Source organism: Vulpes vulpes, chromosome 2, assembly GCF_048418805.1.
Source record: "Vulpes vulpes isolate BD-2025 chromosome 2, VulVul3, whole genome shotgun sequence".
Lineage (NCBI taxonomy): Eukaryota > Metazoa > Chordata > Mammalia > Carnivora > Canidae > Vulpes > Vulpes vulpes.
Window position 1 is genome coordinate 6814434 of NC_132781.1, and position 24278 is coordinate 6838711.

General features: G+C 57.3%; 2 protein-coding genes across 4 annotated transcripts in view; both read right to left on the bottom strand.

Moving 5' to 3' along the window:
* The window catches only part of TTYH2 (tweety family member 2), a 36625-nt gene extending 25009 nt beyond the window's left edge, over nucleotides 1-11616 (bottom strand). Inside the window, exons 1-2 of the mRNA XM_025999465.2 lie at nucleotides 11419-11616; nucleotides 3998-4170 (exon numbers count right to left, since the gene is read on the bottom strand). Coding sequence (XP_025855250.2) covers nucleotides 3998-4170; nucleotides 11419-11547 — 302 coding nt within the window. The 5' untranslated portion in view covers nucleotides 11548-11616. The remainder of the gene's footprint in view (nucleotides 1-3997; nucleotides 4171-11418) is intronic.
* A 4600-nt stretch (nucleotides 11617-16216) lies between these two features.
* RPL38 (ribosomal protein L38) lies at nucleotides 16217-22513 on the bottom strand. Of its 3 annotated transcripts, none has more exons than XM_025999674.2 (5): nucleotides 22425-22513; nucleotides 22166-22205; nucleotides 21964-22024; nucleotides 17504-17626; nucleotides 16217-16291 (listed from the first exon to the last, which is right to left on the bottom strand). In XM_025999674.2, the coding sequence occupies exons 2-5, from the start codon at nucleotides 22166-22168 to the stop codon at nucleotides 16266-16268; spliced, it is 213 nt and encodes a 70-aa protein (XP_025855459.1). In that variant the 5' UTR covers nucleotides 22169-22205; nucleotides 22425-22513; the 3' UTR covers nucleotides 16217-16265. The 3 variants fall into 3 exon arrangements, with proteins under 3 accessions (XP_025855459.1, XP_072602816.1, XP_025855460.1); XM_072746715.1 differs by lacking the exon at nucleotides 22425-22513 and adding an exon at nucleotides 22380-22419; XM_025999675.2 differs by lacking the exon at nucleotides 22425-22513 and adding an exon at nucleotides 22365-22382.
* Between the last annotated feature and the right edge of the window lie 1765 nt (nucleotides 22514-24278).

Genomic DNA, 24278 nt, shown 5'->3' on the forward strand with positions numbered 1-24278 from the left:
ACTGAAGAATATTCCATTTTTCTGGACGGACCACAGTTTATTTACCCATTCGCCTGCTGAAGGGCAGCTTGGTTGCTTCCGAGTTTGGGTGATCATGAACGAAGCTGCCATAAACACCCATGGAAAGTCGGTTGCGGACTACGGAGCTCTTTCCTGGGCTGTATGGGAGGGGAGGGAGTTCTGGAAGGTGACCCCGGTGGGGGAGGGTAGGGGTGAAGGTTCATGGCCAGGTTCCTGGCCTGGCTAGCTCTCCAGAACATTTCCTTTAGGCGGGGAATACTACTACCGTCTCCCAAGGAGAGGGGGAGGGAGCTGCTGGCCTGGCCTTTGGGATTCTGCGGCAGTAGGTCTGGGAACTGTACCTCCACCAGCTCCCAGATGACTGTCATCGGGAGGCTCGAGGACCACCAAAGTCTCTCCTGAAACTTCCAGGAGCTGGGGGACCCCACTTCCATCCTCTACCCTTTCCTTCGGCTTCCCCACAGCAGCCACGAGGTGGCCTGCTGTACTGAAAACTTCCAGCTGGGAGAAAGTTCCTTCTTACACTGAGCCGAGGCCCACCTCCTGGCTCCTGACTGTCCTAGGGGGCAGCCCGAAAGAAGCCTCCAATTCTGCGGGATGCCCTTCTGACATCAGAACGTGGCTCCCCGTCCCCCTTCCCTCCTGCCATCCAGGTCAGACGCATGTCCTCCAGACCCTGGTCCACGTCACCACTGTCCACCACGTTCAAGCCCCTCCGACCGGTCACTGTCACTCTTACACGTGGCCCCCCATGAGGCACCCACAGCCCGGTGTCCATCCAGCTCCGTGCACTGGGGGCCAACCCTGGCACCCCCTCTCTGCACGGCTGACCCCATGGCTCTACAACACCCGTGGGGTTCCTCGCGGGAACTACCACCGAGCCCAGCCTCTCCTGCTTCCTGTAGTGCTGCGCTGGTTTCTGTTTTGTTTAAGCAAAAGCAGAACTTTCAGTCTATCCCTGTGAAACTGCATCTAGTTGGTTTTCGTCCAACATTCCAGCCTGGACAAATCATCTCAAATCTCGCCTACGTCATCTGCCTTGTTTCATCTGATGCGCACCACCGGGGTGATGGTGGGCCGGGGGCGGGGGGCAGGCATCTGGAGGTTCACTAAGCAGCCTCCTGAGTCTTCACCCAGGACGCTAACTTTAGGGAGGGCGGGGGTGGGAGACGAATGCACACGTGCACACACTCGCACGTCTTCTTTTCTTGTTCAAGAGGGAGGATCTGGGATGGAACCCCCGGGGGGGGGGGGGGGGGCCTCAGCCCTGAGCTCAGTGTTTCTTGAGAAGTGGTGCGTGGACCACAGGACGGAGTCGCCCGGAGCACCTGTTATCATGCACGCACATGCGCTGGCTACCGTTTGGCATCCTGCTGTGTATTCTGTGCCTCCAACCAGAATGTTCAACTGGCTTTGAATCCACTTAACTGCACCACTGTCCAGTCCCTGCTTCTCCGCAGCACTCATGGGGACCACACGTCCAGCTGAGATGCTCCTGCATGAGATGTACTGTAGCTCTATGAGCTTCTATTTAGTGACTTTATTTATTTTATTATCATTATTATTTTTTTATTATGCTCTGAAAAATGACTCGTTTGCTCCTTGCTGTTTATAACCTTCTCCACTGGTGATCTGTGTCATGATCTAGTGTTTTCTGAGGATTCAACATCCAGCCAAAGCCTTTCCATCCCTTGCCCTGTTTTTGAGACCGGAGATATTCTAATTTTCTGCCTTCCCATAGTCTAGATTTATCGGCGCTGGCCCAGGAGGGCACCAAGACCAGAAATTTCCAGGACCAGAAATCGCTCTGGCTGTTTAATGAGGGCCTCCCGGCCCCCTCTGGGAGGCACTGGTCCTACTGGGGCTGCACAGACCATTCTGCTTGAGGGAAAAGACAGGATAAATGTGCTGGTGGCTCTGCCCATCTTTCCCCATATAAAATCCTGAGCTTTCCTCCTATCCCTCTGGCCATTTTGGGAACCTGCGGTTGGTACTTTCTCTAATGGGTCGAATCTCCCCTCTTCTTACTAACAGAGCTCAACTCGATCTCTCCCTCCTGATCATCCCAATGTCACCTCAGATCCCTCTACTTTTACCTCTTCTACTCCCTTTCTCCGACCCTCCCCCTCAACTCATTCCGATCTGAGCACAACTCCAGCGAAGGTGACTGGCGACCCTTCCACTTACTGCTGGTCCCCCAAAACCCTTGTTAGCACCCCCACCCCAGCCCCCCTCACCTGCTCTCTCTTCTTTCAGTTCCTTAAATGTTCTGGGCTCCCTCCTGCCACAGGGCCTTTGCACACACTCCTCTTTCTTCTGCCTGAAGTATCTCCTCCCACCTTGCCCCCACCTTTGCCTGGTCCCCCTGTGGATCTTGGTGTCCATCACCCAGGAATGCCCAACTCAAACAGGCCATCCAGCTATGCTTGTTCCTTTCCTCTGAACTTATTCCTTAGTTTACTCAAATCAAACAAATGTGTAATCCTCTGCCTCTCTGACCAAGAGCTGTAGAAGGCAGATTTAGGGCCTGTGCTGCTTACCGCTGGCTCTCGCTTGCCTGGTACAAAGAGCATGGAGAATTTTGAAGAATGAATCATGCCACATGCATTCCTTCTGTTCTGTTTTCCTTAAACGGCCGGTAATTATTACTTATTAGAACGGACCATCCAAAGTCATTCTTACTCTCCTAAAGTTTTCTTCGGTCATTTGCTGTGTTTTTGAAAAAAAATCTGAGTTCACACAGAGAGGGCTCACCGTGTAGTGAGCACAACTGGTGTCTCAGCTGTCTCCTGCCCCCCCTGCTCACCCCCATAGCAGGAGGCTTTTATTCCAGTTACTTGGTGGGAGCTCCTCTCTGCTGGGAGTCAAGACTCGTCTTTGAACTCCTGACTTAGAAGTCTTTTCTTGTTGTTGTCTTTCCTTGTTGTTTATGATTTCGGGCCGGCTGCATGCCCCCACCCCCACCCCAGAACCCAGGCCTAGTGCTCAGCACTTTGGCATTGCTGCTGCGCTGCTTCCGGTTGCTTCCTACCCTGGCTTCAGGGACCCTCATGCTGCAGGCAGGACGGGATGTGAGCATGCTCTGACGGAGAAGAAACCGCAGATGAAGTGAGGCCAGCAGCCCAGGCGCCCTCACTCCCAGGCCACTGCGTCCCGCCTGCCGCTCGTCCTGCTGCCCAGTCAGAGAGCTAAGTCCCGCTGTGGGCTCTTGGATGCAACGGGGCACTTAGCAATTAGGGTCTCTACCCCAAGAGAGTGACCACCTCCAGGAGCATCTCAGGGTGGATCCAAGGCTTTTGGAAAAATCTCTGTCGCCATGAAAACAAAAAAAAATACAACCAACTCCCTAAAACGGGGCCAGCATATTTTGTGGGTACTGCCCGGGCAATGTGGGCTCTTGCACGGGGTTAGAAACCCTCAGGGGCCACCCAAAGCAAAGAAGGCCCAGCTCATGGCACTAAGAGATACTGATCTCTTGAGAAGATGGAATTGATGTAGACTGCAGTCGAATGTTTTCTGACCTCGCAGCTGGGAAGGTCCCAGGATACAAACAGCAGACACCCCCTCTGTGCAGGAATGCCATCTGGTAAACTGCTCAAGGTGTTCTTTGTGGGGCCGCCAGGCTGAACATGACTGCTCGGGGCAGAGGTACACTATGGAGACCCCCATCACCACCCCCATGCATCGGATGCCTGTTGCTTGGCAAGAACAGGGACAGATTTCACCCTACGGAAGGCCCTGCCTTGGTACCTGGGGGCTTGGTCAGGAGAATGTGGCCGGGGAGCAGATGAGCCATTTGGGTTTGGGGGTGTGGTGGGGGCTGGCAGCAGAGACAGAGGAAAGGGCATCAGGGTCAAAAGATTAACCATCAGCAAGACCCGGAGGGTCAGGCCCACACAAGCTGACTTTTCCATCTGAGGGTACCAGGCCCGCCTCAACCCGTTGCACACGGAGCCCCGGGCAGAGGGACACTCACCAGCAGATGAGCCCGGCCACCACCGCCGTCCAGGTGACACAGCATGGGTTGCGCCGCTTGGTCTGCACGGCCTCGTCCTGTCTGCAGCAGCACACACAGACCACGTAGGCCGCGAGGAAAATGAGGTTCAGGCCCAGGCAGATGGCGGCCACCAGCCCCAGCAGCAGCAGTGACTGAAGAGAAGAGGCTCGGTGTCAGCACTTGGTCCCATGGCGGGGTTCGAGAAGCGCCCCGTCCGGGGGCCCTGAGCTCCCACGGGGGCTGTGGCTGTCCCCCCTCCTCCCCTGGTTGAGGCTCCTGGCCGGACACAGTGCCTGGCGCTCAGGCCCGGCGGGCAGAGGGACGGGAGGACAGGTGGATGCCGCGTGGACGGCAGAGGCCGGGGAGCAGGAGCAGCTCGAGGCTGGGCCCTGGTGGGTGGCTTACACCCCTGCATGAAGCCACAGACCAGGCCCCGCCCGATGGGCCTCTCTGAGCTGTTCAAGAGACAAGGCAGGAACCACCCGCTGGCGGTGAGGGCTGTGGGTGCTGAGCTGCGTGGCTGGGGGCAGACAAGGGGAGGGCCGTCCCCAAGGGTCCGAGGGCCGTGGCCTCCTGGAGGACTCCGGTTTGGGCAGGATGTTTTGGAAGCTGAGAGGAACCTAGGACAGGGCCAGGAAGGGACGCCTGGCGCACCTGCTTCCTCCAAGCCTCCTTCTAGATGCTGGGGTCCCTCTCGGGGAGCGAGAAGCCAGCTCTGTGCTGGAGAGGGTGGGGGGAAGTCAGAACATGCACTGTGGGGTCCCTTTCACTGCAGCCACAAAGGGAGAGCCATCCCTTCCCCGCCCCCCCCCAACCCTTAGGGAGTGGTAGCAGCAAAGCCCCCAATTCTTTTTTTCAGCCCCCAATTCTGAAGGGGGCAGGAGGTGCTGTCTCGGGCCAGCCGAGCATCTTGGGGTCCTGCAAAGTGAGCTGCTGTCAGGACGTCTGGAGGCAACCCCCACCCCCCTTGCCCTCCAGTCTCTCCATTCAGCCAGATGGACGCCAGATGGCACGAGGATCGGTGGCCACCAGCCAGGCCGGGACCTGGCTGGCAGCCTCACCCTGCAACCCACGTGCTCCCGGGCCGTCCCCGGGCCCGAGCCCCCCAGCACTCTAGTCCGGGCTGTTGGGCTGGGAGCCTGTTGCAGGGAACCCGAGTGCTGCTGGTGGCGATGGGCAGTCGGGCAGGTGCTGGGACCTCCCGGTCTCAGGGGGAGACCAGACCTGGGTCGGACGGTGCACAGACAGGAGGCAACCCTGCCAAACAGAGGCAGGGCCTGCAGTCCTCAGGCCAGGGCCATTTTGGGGGGACGGGCGGACCCTCAGTGGTGAGGCACCTGCTAGGCCCGTCCTGTCTTGAGGTCTGCGAGGCCCTGATTCATTCTGCTCCTCTGGCCATCTGGACCTGTGGCTTCTGAGCCTCGTGGACAAATGGCCAAAGTGGTGGGGACAGCCCAGAAGAGCACCGGAGGGATGGCTTATTTGGGAGAGATGGTGGAGGTATCGTAGCAAGAGCTTCACCGCCACCTGGGATAAATGTCATGGGTACCGCAGGACCTTGCCTCCTTCCCTCAGCCACATGGATGGCCTCGTGGACCCAAACACATCACTCCTGCTGAAGTGTCCCCGAAGTCCTCATGGTGTGGCCAGGCTGGGCTCCCGGCCTGGACCACTCGGCCTGTCCTGTGACTGAGGCAGGAGGCCCCCCTCCCCATCCGGTGAGACAGTGAAAAGGAGCTGCCACCTGGGTCCCCCCAGCCCATGTCCCCTCACTGGAGTGCCAGGCCAAGGCAAAGGCGGCCGAAGAGGATGGGCGTTAGGGGCCGGCTACTCAGAGTGAAGTTCACCTGGCACATAGGGACATCTCTTAGAGCGCTGAATCTCGTTAGAAATTCAGGGTCTCGGGGCACCCGGGGGCTTAGTCGGTCAACCATCTGCCTTCAGTTCAAGTTATGATCTCAGAGTCCTAGGATCGAGCCCCACGTAGGGCTCCCTGCTCAGCGGGGACCCTGTTTCTCCTTCTTCCTCTGCTGCACCCCCTGCTTGTGCTCTCTGGCTCTCTGTGTCAAATGAGTAAATGAAAAAAAATTTTTTTTAAAATATTTTATTTATTTATTAATGAGAGACACAGAGAGAGAGGCAGAGACACAGGCAGAGGGAGAAGCAGGCTCACTGCAGGGAGCCCAATGCGGGACTCGATCCCAGGACCCTGGGATCATGACTTGAGCCGAAGGCAGATGCTCAGCCACTTGAGATGCTCAAGCCACCCAGGTGTCCAGTAAAAAATCTTTAAAAAGAAAAAAAAAAAAAAGAAGCGCAGAGTCTCAAGCCTCGTTCTGGACCCTAGTGAATCAGAAGTGCATCTAGAGATGATCCCAGGAGACCAGTGTCCCACTGGAGTCTGGGGAGCACAGATGAGTGTCAACAGACTTTCTCAAGCCTTTTCCAGAAGCTTAACATTTCTTGACACAGACCCGCTCAGCAGAGCCCGGCTCTACAGGGCCTCCTCTACCCGAGGAGAGGACAGCAATGCCACGCTTTGTCCTGGCCACCCTCGTGCAGGCCCCTGAGGCCCCTCTGCTAAAACCCGGGGTTTCCCTGACCAATCTGCAAACCACCGGGCGACATGCCTCCCCCACGAGCCACGAGCCGGCAAGGCCACGCCTGGTCATCCACCCTACAGAGAGGAGGCTCGTGTTCCCCACACGACACGTACGCGAGTGTCCACGGCAGCTTCCTACAGTGGTCCCAGCCCCAGAGCAGGAACGACACAAGCGTCCACCAGCTGGAGAACAGACACACAGGACGCGCTGTGGCCCGAAGCCCTGAGCTGGAATACCACGGAGCCGCAGGAAGAAAGCCACAGCCACCACGGGCGGCGGATGGTCTCAGGCCTGGAGGGTGGGGGACGCAAGCCAGACCAAGCGGCAGACACAAAGCACCAAGTCAGAGAAGGGCACCTACAGTGAGTGACGGGTGGGCACAGGAGCCACCCCCGGGTGGGGATGGCCCTGGAGGGGGCTGTGAGGGGCCCCTGGGGGGTGGGGACGGTCTCCCTCATGCACCAATTCAGGTGCACACTTAAGGCTGTGCACTTTCCTGTAAGCTATTCCTGATGAAACAAAACAAAAAAAGCAACAGAGACCCAGACAGACCTTTTGTGTACATTAGAGCGTGGGCAGCATCCAGACCTCCTCCCAGCTGGTCTGGACAGTCCCAGTCCCAGTCTTTCCCCAAACAGGAAAAGCCACGACTCTACCACGTGTCCCACCCGGCAAGGAAGCACCTCCAAGGAGCAGTCTAGATGTGGCTTGGTGACGTTTCAGTCTCCCCAAAGCACAGCCAGCTGGTGTCCTTGGTCTGTGCGGTGGCTCCCCTGCTTTCTGTTCTCAGAGCCCGCTCAGGCCCCTGCACCCCGCCCCTGCTGCAGCCCAGTCCCGGGGGCAGGGCCTTCCCAGCCAGCCAGCCGGCCTCAAGTAGGTGCACATCCCACATTCCCATTTGGGAAACCCAAATGCAGGGCCCTTTGGTTCGCAGTTCGCCTCGAGGACTCCCCCATGGGGTGCTGGGTGACTGGGGTGGGGGAGCAGGGCGCAGAAGGAAGGGAGGAGGGAGGAGCTGGAGGGAGGAGGGAGTGGTAGCAGCAGAAGTGTCCCCCCCTCTCCCTGCCACCTGGGTGTCACCTGCCGACATCTAATAGGCAATTATTTTCCTGCCCCTAATTAACACTGCAAGCCCCTGTGTGTGTGGCAGGTGGGGGTGGGGGAGAGCAAACCTCCCTTCCAGAGGGAGCTGGGTGCTCTGCTCACCTGTCCCCTGCTGACTGAGCCTGGCAGGCAGGTGCCCACCCCAGGTGTGCCTCTACCGGGCCAGTTGCGTGCCCCCTCCCTGCCCTGCCCAACACTCAGCCCACAGCTCCACCGCGGGGCTCGGCCTCCAGCCTCTGACCTCACTGAAGTGACTTCAATTCGTTCTGGTTTGCCACTTTGTGATGAGAAACCCAGAGCAAGAAACCGGGCCCAGGCTGGGGCAGCACTCTGGGAACGCTGACCCCAAGAGAGGGGGTCAGCCTAGGGGTGAGGCCACAGGGAGGGGAGCTGGAGCTCCCTTGGAGGGAGGGGTTAAGCACCCCCCCCACGGCCCTCCAGCAGGGGAAAGGGGTGCAGCGTGATTGTCCGATGACCATGACTCAGTGTTCAGGCGGGATGAATGGGGCTTCCTCATCCAACTTGGGCTCCTGGGCTGGGCTCCCAGCCTGGCCTTTCCTCCTGAGACCTGCCCCCAAGGCAGGGGGTGGGGGGAGCCCAGTGGTGCCGGGGCTAGCCCTAGCCTGTTCGCTCCCCTGGCCTGAGGACACACACTTGGGACTCTCTGCGGGAGCCTAGGAACGGAAGCACCCAAAGTTAACGCATGAAAATACATGTCTAAATGTAAAAAGTTAAAAAAAAAGTCTCTATCTCCTCATGCATGTCCCCAAAGAATGGCTGGTCCACGAAGCAGGGAAAGACGTGGGACAGGAAGCACACGTGTGGCTCTTGCACTTTGAAAGAGGCAACCGTTAACATCTGCACAGCCTTCTGGAACTTACTAAGACATTTCGAATACATTAGTTCATCAGCGCCTGGCCTCCCTGTAATGGGGGCGCGGAGGGGGGGGGTTGCTGTGGGGAAGCCGGAGGAGGGAACTCCAGTGGCTTGTTCTGGGAAAGACACAGAGCTGAGCTCAGTGGTTTTCTCCAGGAAGAGCCCCTGCTTCCCCAGGAACGTTCTGGGAGCTGAATTTGCCCAGATTATTCCAGGTCACCAGGCGAGCTGCTAGTCTGTCATTTCCACTCTTCCAAGACCACCCCCACCCCCTGCTTTTTTTCCAGATCCCTGCACAGCTCATCCCTTCAGAGCTTTCCTCCAGGCCTGCACCTGCCTCTTTCCATCCCCACACGGTCTTTAGTTACGCACGCACGCACCGCACCACAAGCCGGTACCATTCACTTGGACACTTGGGGCGTGATCAGAGTTAGTTCTCTGATCCGTGTCGGGAGAAGAAAGTCTCTTCCTTCTGTATCACCCCGAGGAGTATTGTCCTTGGGCACGTGACTGAACCCCAAGGCCAGTCTCATGGTTTGTATCCCTGGGTCCTACTACGTGCTACGGGACCCGCTAGGTACTTAGCACGCTGCATGGAGCGTCTCATCGAACACTTGCAGATGAGGAGAGTGAGGATCAGAGAGGTGTGGACACCCGCCAGGACACACAGTAAGTGGTAAAACCAATCGGGAGTCCAACCCAGACAGCTGGATGGCCCAGCCCCAGCCCTACCTACTCAGCTGCTGGAGCCTGGAGCCTGGAGCCGAGGCCCTGGCAGCGCTGGGCATCACGTGACCCTGCATCTGGCACAGCATTTGGCCTCCATCAAGTTTGCTAAGTACTCAGATGACTGACAGGAGAAGGTGCCCATCCATGGCGTTAACTGACCTGCCACGTGGGAGGAAGGGAGTTTCCAGGAGAGACTCAGGGTCAGACAAATGGGCGATTTACCCAAACAGGAGCCACGTCAAGTAACACCCAGAGCCAGACTCTGCATCCTGGCCCACTGCACCCACATCCCACTCAGGGCCCTCAGGAGGAGGGCCGGGAGGGGCCTCCCGGGGTCGGGCTGCCAGGAGCAGTGGCCCACGGGAAGGGGATGCCCTCTGGAGTCATCTGATGCCCAGCGCAGTGTGCCAGGGTCTACACCGAGAGGAACAGGGCCAGGACTGTGAGCGGGTCCCTCTGGCTCAGCTGCCACCTCTCCAGGGGATGAGTGGGGGTGTGGAGGTTCAGGCCCCACCAGCCACAGCTGCAGGCTGGACAGGTGCTGTCTCTGGGGCCACCGAGGCAGGGGAGTGCCCGGCCACCACCCCTCGCACATCTAGAGGTGTTCTTGACTCAGCCAGTTTGGATTTCCTCACGAGGAGAGGAGAAAATTATGGTTAGAGACCCCGGGTACAGGATCTAGGGCGCAGGGTTAGGAACACACACACACACACACACACACACACACAGAGCAACAACACAGCTGTCTCAGAAATCATATCCGCCTCTTTTCATGCATTCATTGGGAGCGGAAGATTCCCTGGAGCTATCCTCAGGCGGCGGCATTCTCAGGGAAGGCTGACTTCCTCAGGCAGAGCTCGGGAGAGGGAGGGCAGACACGGATTAGGAGGGGGCCTGACCCGCCCAACTGCCCCCAAGACAGCAGGAAGGGGTCCTCATTCTCCCCTCTTTCTGGAAGGGCAGGCACCTTGTGCCTGTGGCCTGAGGGCCACCGGGACACAGGAGCTATTATTAGACTCCCTGTCCCCGGTGCACTGCAAGCCCCGGGTCGGGTTGGGGGAGAGGCAAACAGCTGACACCCGGCTCAGCCTCCAGAGACTCAGCAGAGGCCCCCGCTCGCGGACCTGCCCCACCCCGCAGGTCCTGCCCCAGAACCTGACACTGCAGGCAGAGGCCACCGGGGGTCAAAGTCCCAACACCCGAGCGTTGCTCTCATTGCTCTCAACACGTGGGCTCCCTCCCGGTTTTTTCAGCTTGAATCTTTGACCCAGCAGTGTACTGACTCAGCTGGGCCACAGGGGCCCGAGCAGGCTGGGCCAGACCCGAGCATCTTTAGCTCTGCCCCGGCTGCGAGGTCTGGGGAGCCCCTCCCCCCCAGGGGAGGACAGACGGCAGAGGGAAGGGCCCGCAGAGCGAGGAAAGGGCAGAAGCGCAGGGCTGGGGGGAGTGGCTGGCCCAGAAGCGGGGACCCCAGGGTCCAGGGCCGAGCAGCGTCCCTCCGGAGCAGGGCTGGGGGGTGAGGCTGCCGCGCGGCCAGGTCCTGCCCCCAGCCCCCCGCCTGCGCTCTCAGCGCCCCCAGGGGGAGGCCCCCAGCCCCGCCGTCCAGGAGGGGCCCAGGCAGAGGTGCGGGCGGCGGATCCCGCCCTGCAGGCAGGGGCTGGGCAGGAGGGGGGCTGCGGAGTCGAACTCGGAGAACAGCTTCTGCCCAAACTTCTCCCCGGCCACGCAGCCCCGGAAAGAGAGCGCCCGTCTGGGGACCCGAGGCGCCCCTGGCATCCCCACAGCTCGCGCCGGGGAACCCCCCCCCCCCCGCTCCGGGCACGAGGGCGCACGAAGGTCCCCTCCCCCGGCGCTCGGCCCCCGCGCCCTTCCTCCCCGTTCCCCATCGCTGGCAGAGCTCCCATCTTTCCAGCTTCCCCGGCCCACGAGGTTCCAGGACGGGAGGCCCGAGGCCAAGCGTCCCGGGGGAGAAAGGGGCAGGGGTGACGAGGCTGCGGGGGAGCGTAGGGGGCGGGCCGGCAGGGGGACGGGGTGGCGCGGCGACGGGGGGCGCCCGCCGTGGCCGGGGTCCGCGCGGCGCGGACTCACCTCCCGGTAACTCTCATCGCGGGGGTTGAATGTGCTGTCCACCGGCTGCAGGCGCAGGCCCAGGTGCGGGACGCTGTGCAGCCACGCCACCCACCAGGGCGCGACGTACTCCACGCGCGCGGCCGGCATGGCTGTGCCCGAGTGCGCCCGCCTGCTGCGGCCGCCGCGGCTGCCCGGCCCGGGACGCGCGCCCCGGCCCCGCCCCGCCCCGGCCCCGCCCACGAGCCCGCCCCGCCTATCCAGACCCCGCCTATCCATGCCCCGCCCACCTCAGGCCCCGCCCCCAAGGCCGCCCCGCCTATCAGGCCCCGCCCCAGGCCCCGCCCCCGAGTCCGCCCCGCCTATCCATGCCCCGCCCACCTCGGGCCCCGCCCCCTGCCCCTCCCGGGCCCGACCCGCGCCCCGGGCGCGCCCCCGGGCTGCAAGCAGGGCGGGGACCGTCCTCGCGATCCCGCTGAATCCAGAATCCTATTTGGGATTCCCTCCTTGCCCCGCGGTCGAATTGAGGTGGGAGGAAAAGTGAAAAGTGCCCCCAACGCTCCTGTTTCTCCCCCCGCCGCCTCGAGGTCCCCGGGCTTCTCGTTGCTTGTTCTCCAATCAGGAGGTAGCGTGTCAGTCCTGGCTTGAGAGGCGACGCGGCCGCTCCCAGGGCTTCCAGAGGGAAGTAAGTTGAGAGTTTGGGGACTGCCCAGAGCAACAGCCTGGCCCCGGGTCGCTGGTTGTAAATTCACTCTCAGTCGGTTATGGAGCATCCGCTGTGCAAGCCACGCGGCCTCAGAGAAGTCAGGTGTGGATCCGCCCCGACAGCTCACTGATGCTGCTTTGGAAGCACCGGGAGCTGGGGAAAGCCTGTGATTCTTCCTGGCAAGCGGCGCGGGGCGGGCCTCCTGGAGGAAGGGGCCCTCCAGGCTGGAGGGGAGAGGAGGAGAGCCCTGGGAGTGCCCGGAAAGGCTGGCCATCTCGGGGAGACACGAGGCCATCCACAGCACACATTTACTGAGCACCTACTATGTGCCAGGCACTGAACAGGGCAGATGAGAACCCTTGGCCAGGGGTACGGCGCTTGGGCGGAAAGCAAAAGCCGAGCAGGGTCAGCGGACCAGGATGCGCTTGAGGGCAGCGCTGATCGATCAACTCTTGTGGATGCCTGGCCCTGAGTATGCTGAGCACTCACAGAGGCCCCAGGCATGAAAAGGCGGTTCTGGAATTGCAAACAGCAGTGGTGTTATGGGGGGGGGGGGGGCGGCAGGGGGAGGAGGCAAGGAGAGGTGAGGCCTGAGACAAGGACAAGGTCAGGGTAAAGGGCCACCTGAGGTCTAAGTGGGGGCGGAGGAGTTAGGGGTCCCCAGGGATCGGGCTGGAGTTGGACACAGTCTGGGGGGTGATCATGAGGGTCAAGGGCAGAGACATGGCTGAGAAAGGGGATTCCAGAGAAACTCCCGAGTTTTCAGCTCTGGGGAGCTGGGTGTGGTGCCCTGAAAAGGTGGCTGCCAGAGGAGGCGTGGACCACAGATGGCCCCACAGGACCGCTACCAGAGGTCCAGGGGCCAGGAGAGGGATCCCCTCTTGTACTGGTGGTTCCAGTTCCCTGTCCCTGACTGCGGCTGGCTCATCATCTGCGCATGCCCAAAGCTGAGCCGCTGAGGGCGCCACAGAAGGCCCTAGACCCCTCCTTTTCTCCTAGGGCTTTTCATTAATTGAACAATCTTTAGCTGAGCACCTTCTCGGTTCTAGGGAATTCAGTGACCCGACAAAATATCTGCGTTCTTGTCTGCATGGGGTCTGGAGTTTACCAGGGGAGGAGAGGCAGCTTTCCCCCAGTGATGAGCTACTCATTGCTTTCAGGTCTGGTGTTGGTAAGGGGGTGTCCTGGGCGAGGGTTCTGCGCAGAGACAGTACATTATGGGATCGGGTGGTGGGGGTGTAAGGGTGTAGAAGGGGAATCAGAGGCTGAGTGCCCCCCTCCAGGGCAGTGGTGTAAGAGGGAACTTTTCCTGGTGATGGAAACAGAAATTCTGATTGCAGGCGTGTTTATACAACTCTGTCAAAAGTCATAGAATTGCACACCAAGAAGGGTGAATTTCACTAAATTTTGCCTCAATAAACCTTACTTTAAAATAAGTATCTTTATTTTTTTTTTTTTTTTTAAAAAAGGAGGGGCGGGGGTGGGTGGAGATAGGCAAGGGCCATTTCCCCCAAGGGCCTGGTAAGGATTTTGGTCTTTGAAGCCGCCTGGCTGCCCGCAGAGGACAACGCATCTGATCCAGTGTCCTGGGAGCCCCCTCCGCAGGCGAGCTTTGACACCCGGCATGACGATGCCGCCCTGGCACCTCCGTGATGGGCCCTGCTTGGTGCCACATGCACAGTCTCCCCTCCTGTCTCTCTCCCTGTGGACAGCACAGAAGGCCCCAGCTGCTGATCCTGCCTCCTGAACGCGCCCGGAAGTTTGGGGATTTGGCATTCCTCTAGAAGATTAGAGTCACAACAGTAGCCGTAAGCCTGCAGGGGAGGGAGGGCAAGATACCAGTGGGAGGGTCTGGCTCCTGGGAGCCACTGGCCCTGGGGATTGACCTTGAACCTGGTACAGGGGAGTCCTGCCCAAGGGGGAGGGGGTTGGTCCCAGAGAGGGAGGAGGTGGGGCAAGGGGCAGGCCTGCACACAGGCTTGAAGACAGACCACCAAGGCTCGCCCTCAGGACCAGCGCTGCGGCCAAGTGGGTGCAGCAACCAACACCCAAACCTGCTCTGCCAGTCTGCACCCAGCTAGACAGCGATCCTTCTGGCTTCTTCCCCAGAGGCCTGCTGGCCTAGGCAGGCGAGACTGCGGAGCAGAGCAGAGAACAGGAGCAGGGGACCTCCCGGGGCTCTTCTCGGAGCTGAAGTGACAACAGCACTCCTGCCGGTTCCAAACCAGCCCCGCGGCCCACACCTGGCCACTCAGCCTGTGTGCAGCAGCACCGGGCTCACCCGGGACGACAAGCGGACCTCGGCAACTGCTTTGGCCACCTGAGGGCTCAACATCCACCTGGGCACCAAACCAACTTAATCAGAACGTCTGCGGTCAGCCTTGGCCACCGTGGTGAATTTTGCAAGCGCCCCAAATGGCTCCAAGGCACCAGCCAGGGCTGAGAACCCTGGCAGGAAGGGGTGCCTTCTCCAGGCACGGAGGCCAGACGCATGCCGCAGGGCTTGTCTCCTAGGAGCTGGGGCCTGTCTCTGCACAATGTGCCGGGACAAAGGGAGCCCAAGTGGCAAGCCTTCCCTCTGCCTGGGAATCTCGAACACCCAGAGAACGGGGAGGCCTGCAAGCCACGGAGGCCGCTCCATCCTGGGTCGGTCGCTGAGCACCCTGAAGAGACCCACGCCTCTCACGACTGGATTCAGGTTCCCTTACAGCCTTACAACTTCTGTAGGAAAAAAAAAAAGCCACTGCAGCTAATTCAGGCACTAAGCTGCTGGGGAGGGGATTTTATCCTGTAACCATTTCTAGACCCGCGCTGGAGACCGCTCACTTGGAGTGTGTCGCCACCTGGCGGCCTGTCCAGACATGAGCCGCACTCATCTCCAAATTGCCAGGTGCCACAAAGGGACAGAACCGTCACTCTTAGCTCATTCCCCCCTACAATAGACCACCGAGGTTGTCAATGCGGGATGTGCCACAACCACACGGAAACTCGGGCAACGTCGGAAAAGGCAGCCCGGCGGACCCCTCAGCCTCCTGTGAACCAGCCCTGCGCACGGGCGCCCGGCCCGCGGAGGCAGCGTTCCTGGTTTCCTCTGCTTAAACCATGTGCACCAAAAGGAGGCAGAGGCCCAATCCCACTGCTTGCGCCTGGAGGGGATTCCATGAGGCGCCGCCTGCTGGCCGTGGGGCACCGTCGCCCGCCATCAAAGCTGATCTCAGGGCCTCTTCTGAGAACTGTCCCCTTCTTGATTTTTCCGTGAGTCTGTGGGGAGAGACTTCCAGTTCTTCCCTGGGGCTGGTTATCGGTGCACAGCGCTCAACAGTGAGGTCATTTCTCGGGAGCATGCTAGTTGGCAGGCGGAACCTGGATTCAATCCCCAAGGAGTTGGGGCTGACTGGGATCTGGGCTGCCTTCATGCTGGGATTTTGGGCCCTTGCGAGCAGTGGGCCACTCGCACCCCTCACCCTACTGCCATGAGGCCCAGGGTCACACTTCCTGCAGGAACCCTGGTTCCTCCCCAACTTTCACCTGGATTTAACACACTGGTCTTTCAGTCCCAGATCTTGTTCCTGGTTCCTCTTCCCTGGGTGGCCCGCTTTGCTGGGCTAACACTCACCTGCTCTTACCAATCATCTTATCACACCCTAAATGTTCTTAAGCTCCATGTTACCTTGAGCAGCACTTAGGAAACAAAGGGTCTTAGTCTGAATAAAAAGCCTCCCGCCTCTCCTGTTCACAATTTCATGGTGATCTGAAGGCAGAGCTCTGTTCGGAGGATGGGATGGCTCAGCCTGTAGCTATTTCCAAGAAGCTAATCAACTCCACCCTGTAACTACTATCTTCATTAATAGGAAGCTCACTTTACCTAAATGACTTTTAAATCCTAGGAGGGCATCCTGGGTTACTTCCACAAATATCTGGCTCTTCTGTTTCCATCTACTTATTTTCAAACTCAGGCTAAAAAGAGAATGGTTTTATTTGTCCACTGAAGTCACAGCCTAAGATGAGGGATGCAAATAGGTGGCAACCAGGAGCCCCCCCCCCTTGCCCCCGATCCCACCCAAAGCCATGACCAAGTAATATTTCCCTTCCCACCTTCAAAGACAAAAGACGTTATAAGAATTTTTAAAATTTTAATACAGTTCAAATCAGTGGGCCAGGTTCATTTTAGCTCCTTCACTGCCAAACCTAGAGGAAAAGAGATACAAAAGTAAGTCACCTCGAACATACACATTTTTATTTAGTTACTCTTGTCCGGATTTTGTACTCAAGCTAATAAGGGTGAACAAAACTCAGAAATTAAGCAGAAAATGGTGGTTGTGCTTAAAATATTAAGTTAATTGAAACTGTGAAATCAAGCCTCACATCAGGCTCCATACTGAGCGTGGAGCCTGCTTAAGATCCTCAATCTCTGCCCCTCTTGCACGCTCACTCTTAAAAAAGGGGGGGGGGAAGTGGGTGGGGGGATTGGGGTGACTGGGTGATGGGCACTGAGGGGGGGGCACTTGACCGGATGAGCACTGGGTGATATGCTATATGTTGAACTCCAATAAAATTGGAGTAAAACTCCAATTCAATTGGCAAATTGAACTCCAATAAAAAAGATTAAAAAAAATTTTTTTTAAAAGGGAAAAAAATTAAGTTAGTTTTAGGGGTGCCCAGATGGTGCAATGGGTTTAGCATCTGACTCCTGGTTTCCACTCAGGTTGTGATCTCAGGGTTGTGAGATCGCGTCCCATGTGGGGCTCCACGGTCAGCAGGGTCTGCTTAGGACTCTCCCTCCCTTTGCCCCCCTCAACCCCACCATGTTTTCTCTCTAAAATAAAGAAACCTTAAGGGGGTAAAACATAAAACCAAGTTAGTGTTTGATAAAAACAACCAAAACACACATTCCCTCTCTCAGCCTTCATGAAGAGCTCTCAAGAAGTTCTTAGAAAGCCAAGCTGCACTGGAGACCTTTCCACTGCAAGCAGCAGCCTCTGAGACCACTCTGCACCCTAGGCCATCTCCTTGCAGTCAGGATGGCTAAACCTAGGCTCATGGCCTACAGTAATTAATTTTCCAATCTGCAAAATTGAGGATCGGTACCAGCACCTACCTTGTAGGGTTGTGGGGAGAAGGAAGAGTTATCCACAGAGTAAGTGTTAGCTGTTACTATTCTGTGTCAGAAAAGGATGGACAGGAGTAAAACTGTCCTCTGGCCAGGGAAACACTCTGGTATGGGATGTAAACTCTGAGAACCACAAGTATTCATTCCTTGCACTACCAACAGCAAGAGAGATATTAAGACAAGCTGCAAAATGGACTTTCCTCAATCTGGGGACTACTCAAGAAACGCAACAGCGAAGCACGCACCTTCCACATTTCTGATCAGCCCCCCAGGATTCCAGGCTCGCTTACCTGGGGGCAGAGACTGCTTGAGTTTCTCTGCCTTCTCTTTGTCTGTGATGACCAAAGTATAAAGATATCGACTGCATCGAACTTTAAACTTCACATTATCCTTATTCTTCTTGATCTTGACGGCTACCAAAGAGACCAGAATCGGCAATTAAAGTTATTGCAGAAAAGCCATCACGCAGTTCACCCATTTTAAATTTATGCAGAAAAGTGGCATTTGTGGCAGCAACCGTGGTCAGGGCTGTGCTTACCTCCCTGTATCGTCCCCTTTGTGGAAACAGAAAACCAGAGGTCCTCTAAGACTTTAATATTTTAGAGTGTCAGAAACCTACAGTTCCTTTATAGTAGTGTCAGAGCCTAAGACTTAACGTTAACTGGTTTACACACAAAAACATAGGAATCTGCTACATGGAACACCACCCGAGAACATTCTGTATCCATCTTATTATTTTTAAGATTTTATTTATTTGTTCATGAGAGACACAGAGACACAGGCAGAGGGAGAAGCAGGCTCCCAGTGGGGAGCCCAATGCAGGACTTGGGACTCTGATTACCAGACCCTGGGATCACGCCCTGAGCATAAAGCAGGCGCTCAATCGCTGAGCCATCCAGGCGTCCCTATCTATCTTATTTTTTAAAGGATTAACAGTACCTCATCAAATGAGGAAGTGGATTATCTGCTCTGATCAAGAACTTTCTACCTCTCTAATTCTGGGAATAGGTTCTCCGCCCCTGGGGCAATGGTAATCACTTCCTTTAGGATACCCATCCCCTTGCCCGAGTTATGCGCTAAAGCTTTTCCTTACATTTCAAAACCCATTTTCCAGGCTCTGGCCACTGGAGGACACTGACTTTCCTGAAAGTTAGTCATTTCATGTATCCATCAAAACTCATATTTAAAGATTTTATGTATTTATTCATGAGACACAGAGAGAGAGAGAGAAAGAGAGAGAGAGAGAGGCAGAGACACAGGCAGAGGGAAGCAGGCTCCCTGCAGGGGGCCTGATGTTGGACTTGATCCCAGGACCCCTGGGATCATGCACCGAGCCAAAGGTAGATGCTCAACCACTAAGCCACCCAGGCGTCACTCATTCTAACTTTAAAAACAGCCATTATTACAAACTCAATAAAGTGCCAATCATGAATCAGGTGGCTAAGGTCCACTCTGAGGCTCCAGCATCTCAGCCTGTGTGCCTGACCAGACACGCACTCAGCCCCCACAGAAGCAAGGAGATTAACCTAGACTCCATCTCTGCTAGAAACTGAAGAAATGAGGAATATCACAGGAGAAAGCACTCAAGCTTGCCCAAGGCAATGGCTGCCTCAGCTTCTTTTAATAAATTCAACAAACTGGGTATTCATTCAAATCAACCTGTTTTGCTATCTTAACATTCCTTTTAAAGCTAAGTGCACTGCATGGCCCCTAGCAGCTGGCGGATGCCTATCAATTAAGGTGAACATCTGTAAGGGAAGACACATGGAGCTCTTAAAGAAAAAGCTTTATCCCACACCACCGTACTGCGCAGTACTTCACTTAGGGGCAGAAACAAGGAATCTGTACACCAATGTTCAAGGGACCAGGATTCGAAATAGCCAAAAGGTAGAAACCACCCAAATGTCCACGCTGGATGAACAAGCCGTGGCACACCCACATGATGGAGTATTTGGCCTTAAAAAGGAAACTGACAAATGCTACACAACATGGATGAACCCGAAGACCCTGGCTAGATGAAGCCAGCCAGTCATGCAAGGACAAACACTGATTTCCTTCACTGGAGCATCTTGAGCAGTCAGATCCACAAAGCAAGCAGAATGGAGGAAGCCGGGCACTGGAGAGGATGTTGAGTTAAGTGTTTGAGTGTAGTTTCAGTTTTGCAAGATCACAAGTTCAGAAAATGTAGCTCGAAAGGTCCCCAGTGCCAGTGGACTGTACACCTAAGTGAGGCTTGCGTTATGCATATTTATAATTATGAATGTTTTTACAATGCTGACTCAACAAACACTGAGCACTCTACGGTGTCCACAGGACCGTAACCCTGGACCCTCACAGGCCACTTGGTCTAAAATCAGGATCCTGAATTCCAGTTCTTCATCATAGTGAGGAGTCTCAAGGGTCCTCTGATGTGAGCCTTGCACCAATACCTGGGACAGATGCTATTATCAGCGCCCCCTTCAATGGAGGAAAAAGGTAGTGTTGTGTTTACATGTGTTGAGGACAGCTACCTACTGACAGAATTAGGATTGGAGCCAGGCAGTGACCCCAATGTCCCTAGTCTGAACGAGACAGTCACAATAACCTCTCTTTATAGCACGACAGTGTCACTGGTCTCTGAAGAATTCGACAGTGCATGGGACGCCTGGGTGACTTAGTGGTTGAGTGTCTGCCTTCGGCTCAGGTCATGATCCTAGGGTCCCGGGATTGAGTCCCACATCAGGTTCCCCGCAGGGAGCCTGCTTCTCTCCCTGTGTTTCTGCCTGTCTGTGTCTCTCATGAATAAATAAATAAAAATCTTACCAAAAAAAAAAAAAAAAAATTGGACAGGGCAGATGCTCCTACCTGTTCCCACAGATGACAACCATTCAAACAGTCCTAGAGGATCACAGGCAGAGGGACACTAACAGGACCCTCTGCATCCCCGTGAACCAACTACAGTGCTCTCCCCACGCTCCCACCACTTCATCCTTCCACTGACAGAGCATTAGGGCCTTGGCCACCTCGAGCTGTCAGCAGAACACGGCTCTACTTTCACAAATGACTGATGTTCTTGATGACACATCTGTGAGCAGGAAAGGAAGCTTTAAGGAGCATTTGATGTGGCAGCAAATGAAAACTATGGACTACCCCGCCCCCCATGTGAATTCAAGATCTACACAGTACGAAGCATGAGCCGCCCTCCCACCAGGGGTGCACCAGTGAGAACCCAGGGCACCGGGGGCTGGTACTTGATCCACCCAAAGCTTGCTGCTGTGGGCTTCTGATGCATCGTCCCCTTTCCTTTATTGACGGGCGAGGGAAACTAACTCCTACAGCTCCCTGTGCAGGGCCTGTATCAGAAGTGGGCCCAGAACCCATCGCGGCACCAAGGTCAGGGTTCCTGGACATGCGTTTCCAGACTTGCACCTAGTTAAGGACTCTGCTCGGACCATATATACCTTTTCTGAAATAAGGATGGATTCAAAAATGCTCACAATTAAGAAGGGAACACACTACCCAACAAAGTTCTTTCTTCGGGGAAATAGGAGAAAATCCCTGCTCTTGGCAGCCAGGCATAGGCTTCAACAGCCACCCTCGGTTTGATACTCCGGAAACGAGGGTCTGGGGGGAAAGGTCTAGGAAGGGACTGGAGGGAGGTCTAGGACAGGGACGGTGTGTGTGTGTGTGTGTCCAGGGTTAGGTTAGGGACCAGAGGAAGGACTGCGGGAAGGTCTAGGGCATGGGCAGGGTGGGGGTCCCAAGGTGGAGACGGGGTGAAATCTAGAGTGCGATGGAGAGGTCCAGGGTTAGGGAGCAGGGAAGGACCAGGGAAAGGTCTAGAGTAGGGATGCTGTGAGACTGGGGGGAGGGGGGCAGAGTTATAGACCAGGGGAGGGACCCAGGAAGGTGCAGGGTTAGGGAGCAGGGGAGCTCTAGGGTAGGGATGCTGTGAGATTGGGGGGGGGGGGGGGCAGAGTTACAGACCAGGGGAGGAACTGCGGGAAGGTCCAGGGTAGGGATGCTGCAAGATGGGGGAGGGGGACAGTTAGGGACACAGGAAGGTGCAAGGTTAGGGAGCAGGAAGGACCAGGGTAGGGATGCTGGGGGGCGGGCCGAGTTACAGACCAGGGGAGGGACGGGGGAAGGTGCAGGGTTAGGGAGCAGGGGAGGTCTAGGGTAGGGATGCTGTGAGATTGGGGGGGGTGCGGGCAGAGTTACAGACCAGGGGAGGGATGCGGGAAGGTGCAGGGTTAGGGAGCAGGGAAGGTGTAGGGTAGGGATGCTGTGAGATGGGGGAGGGGGGGCCGAGTTACAGACCAGGGGAGGGACGCGGGAGGGTGCAAGGTTAGGGAGCAGGGAAGGACCAGGGTAGGGATGCTGGGGGGGTGGGGGGAGGCGAGTTACAGACCAGGGGATGGACGCGGGAAGGTGCAGGGTTAGGGAGCAGGGAAGGACCAGGGTAGGGACGCTGGGAGACTGGGGCGGGGGGGGGGGGGGGGCAGAGTTACAGACCAGGGTAGGGACGCGGGAAGGTGCAGGGTTAAGGAGCAGGGAAGGTGTAGGGTAGGGATGCTGTGAGATGGGGGAGGGGAGGCAGAGTTACAGACCAGGGTAGGGACGCGGGAAGGTGCAGGGTTAGGGAGCAGGGAAGGACCAGGGTAGGGATGCTGGGAGACTGGGGCGGGGTGGGGGGGGGTGGGGCAGAGTTACAGACCAGGGCGCGACTGCTCCGGGCGCACGCGGCCGCACGCCCGGGCCGACCACTTACATTTGGCGTCCTTCCGCCGGGCCGTCAGCAAGAAGTCCTTGATTTCCTCGATTTTGCGAGGCTGCAACGCAAAGCCAGCGCTGGTGAGGTGCGCGGACGCCGCTTCCGGCCGTGACCCGAGCACCGCCACCAGCTCCTCGCGGGAACCGGGGGCCCCCGCCCCCCGCCCTCCCCGAGGGCGTCCAGCGCGGGCCACACTCACCATGGCAACGGGGGTCGCGGGGGTCAGCGCGCGCCGGCACCTGCGGGGACACCAACGTCGGCGTCAGCGGGGCGCGGGGAGCGGCCACGACCCCGCTTCTCCTCCCCACCCTCCCTCCCGCCGCCGAAATGCCCAGGCCGCCGCGCTCCAGCCTCCTTCCCCGCACCCGCGGCCCACGCCCGCGGCCCCCAGGCCTCACCCACTCGCGGATTACCCCGGATGGCCCCCCAGGCTCCCCTTTACCCGCAGAGACACTCACAGCAGGCGGCAGGGATGGAGAACGGAAGAGAACGAGACTTCCGCTTCCGGGCGGTTAACCCCACCCTCGAAGGAAACCGGGTACGGTGTCTGCCGAGGGTCAAGAATCACGATGGCGTTCGTCCTTTCCCATGGCAGCGCCTCTGCCCCCTACTGGCCGAGACTAATAGTGCCGACCGGGAAGAAAATGATGGGCCGCCTCCCTCCCCCCTGCCCCTTCCCTCCACTGTCTTCATTCCCCGTCCCCAGCCCCCTCCTCCGCTTTGCTAGGCTTGACCTCACATCCGGTTTAAAGACCCAACACTTATTATCCACCGCTCTCTTTAGACGTGTGCACTGAGCATCTTTTGCAGAGATTTTTCTTTTTCCCATTTAAATAAAGGGATTCCCCCCCCCCCCACCCCCGTGTGCATTTGTGAGCCTCTTTGTAGGGGTTTCTCCTATCTCCTTGTGGTCACCTTTTCTGCAGACCTCTAACCTGTCCCGAGGGAGCAAGGTCCTCTTTTCCACTTGCCTCTTCCAGTTCCTTTAAGAACAGGTGTGCATAAGGGTAAATTAATACCTCCCCCCAGTCGCTGACATTCATGGGGCACTTAAATGGGGCATCTGTCCCCTGGGGTCTCCCATCTCCAGGGGCACCAGGGAGAGGTGGCTCTTGTCTTCACCCCAATTTCGCCCGCCGGGGAGAAGGAAGGCTTGTCCTTGCAGGAAGGGGTGAAGCCCCGATTGGAACCCACAGAGGGCAGATCCCAGGCCCCGGCTCCTGGCGGCTGCTTTGGGAGCCGGTGCACCAGAGCCGGGCTGGCAGCTCTGGGAAGGCAGCAGTGCCTTTGCCCCTTGGGTTCGGGTCCCCCCAGCTCCATAAGGCATCTGGATCGTTTTCTCTGCAAGCATCCACCCTCTGCTCCCACACGAGCGTCTTTTCAGGCAGGCTCCGGGAACCCCGAGGTTATCGATTTTGCTTTTATCTTCCCCTTTGATTTCTATTTTTCGATCTCTCTACAAACGTCTACGTTTGATTCTATTTGTCCCCCCCTCCCCCAGTTTAATAACTGCACAACAGGATGTAATTGCCGTGTGTTTGTCATCACCCAGCGGCCCACCCGGAGAGGTAGACTGCGTCGCCGTGAACTTTACACTGACCTCACTCTCCTCCATCCCTCCTTCCTTCCCTCCCTTCCTTCCCTTAGAGGGTCGCAGCTGGAGCATCTTCCTAGACATACTGTGGATTCAGGGAGGGATGAACCGGCTGTGCTTGCCCCAGGGAGGTCACAAAGTGCTCCGACGACGGCTTCTTAAAAAGAAGCCGAGCTGTGTGTGTCTAACTCCAGATCCATCTGGGTGTCAACAGTAGGAAATGTTCATGGGGAGGAGCCTGACTTTACATTGCCTGAAGGTCGGGGTCCAGTCTGGGAATCATGGGGCCCTCAGCTCTGACCCGGGAAAAACATCCCCAAACTCCACAGCCTGGTTTTGCCAGTCGTCCTCCATCCCAGGCTGATGGTTTTCTGGTCTTTGGTTCTCCGAGGCTCAGCCACAGGCAGCCAGCCTCCCTTCCAGGTGGTTCCAGGCGCTTGCTTGTGCTGTCCCTTCCGATCCTAAGTCCTGCCCAGCTTCCACTCCCCCTACGGCAGGACCCTTCACCTCCACTGCCTGTCACTTGTCGCTCCTGCAGCAGGTCCTTGCACACACCTCCTGATAAACCATGTGATGGTTTGAACTTTGGAGACATTTGCGCTGACTTTCCTTTGAAGATAAGAATGGGGCTCAGCGTTCTGTTGATAACTCTCGAGGTTTTATCTATCATCAATCAATCAATCAATCATCTGGTAGGTACTCCTTGCTGACGTTGATG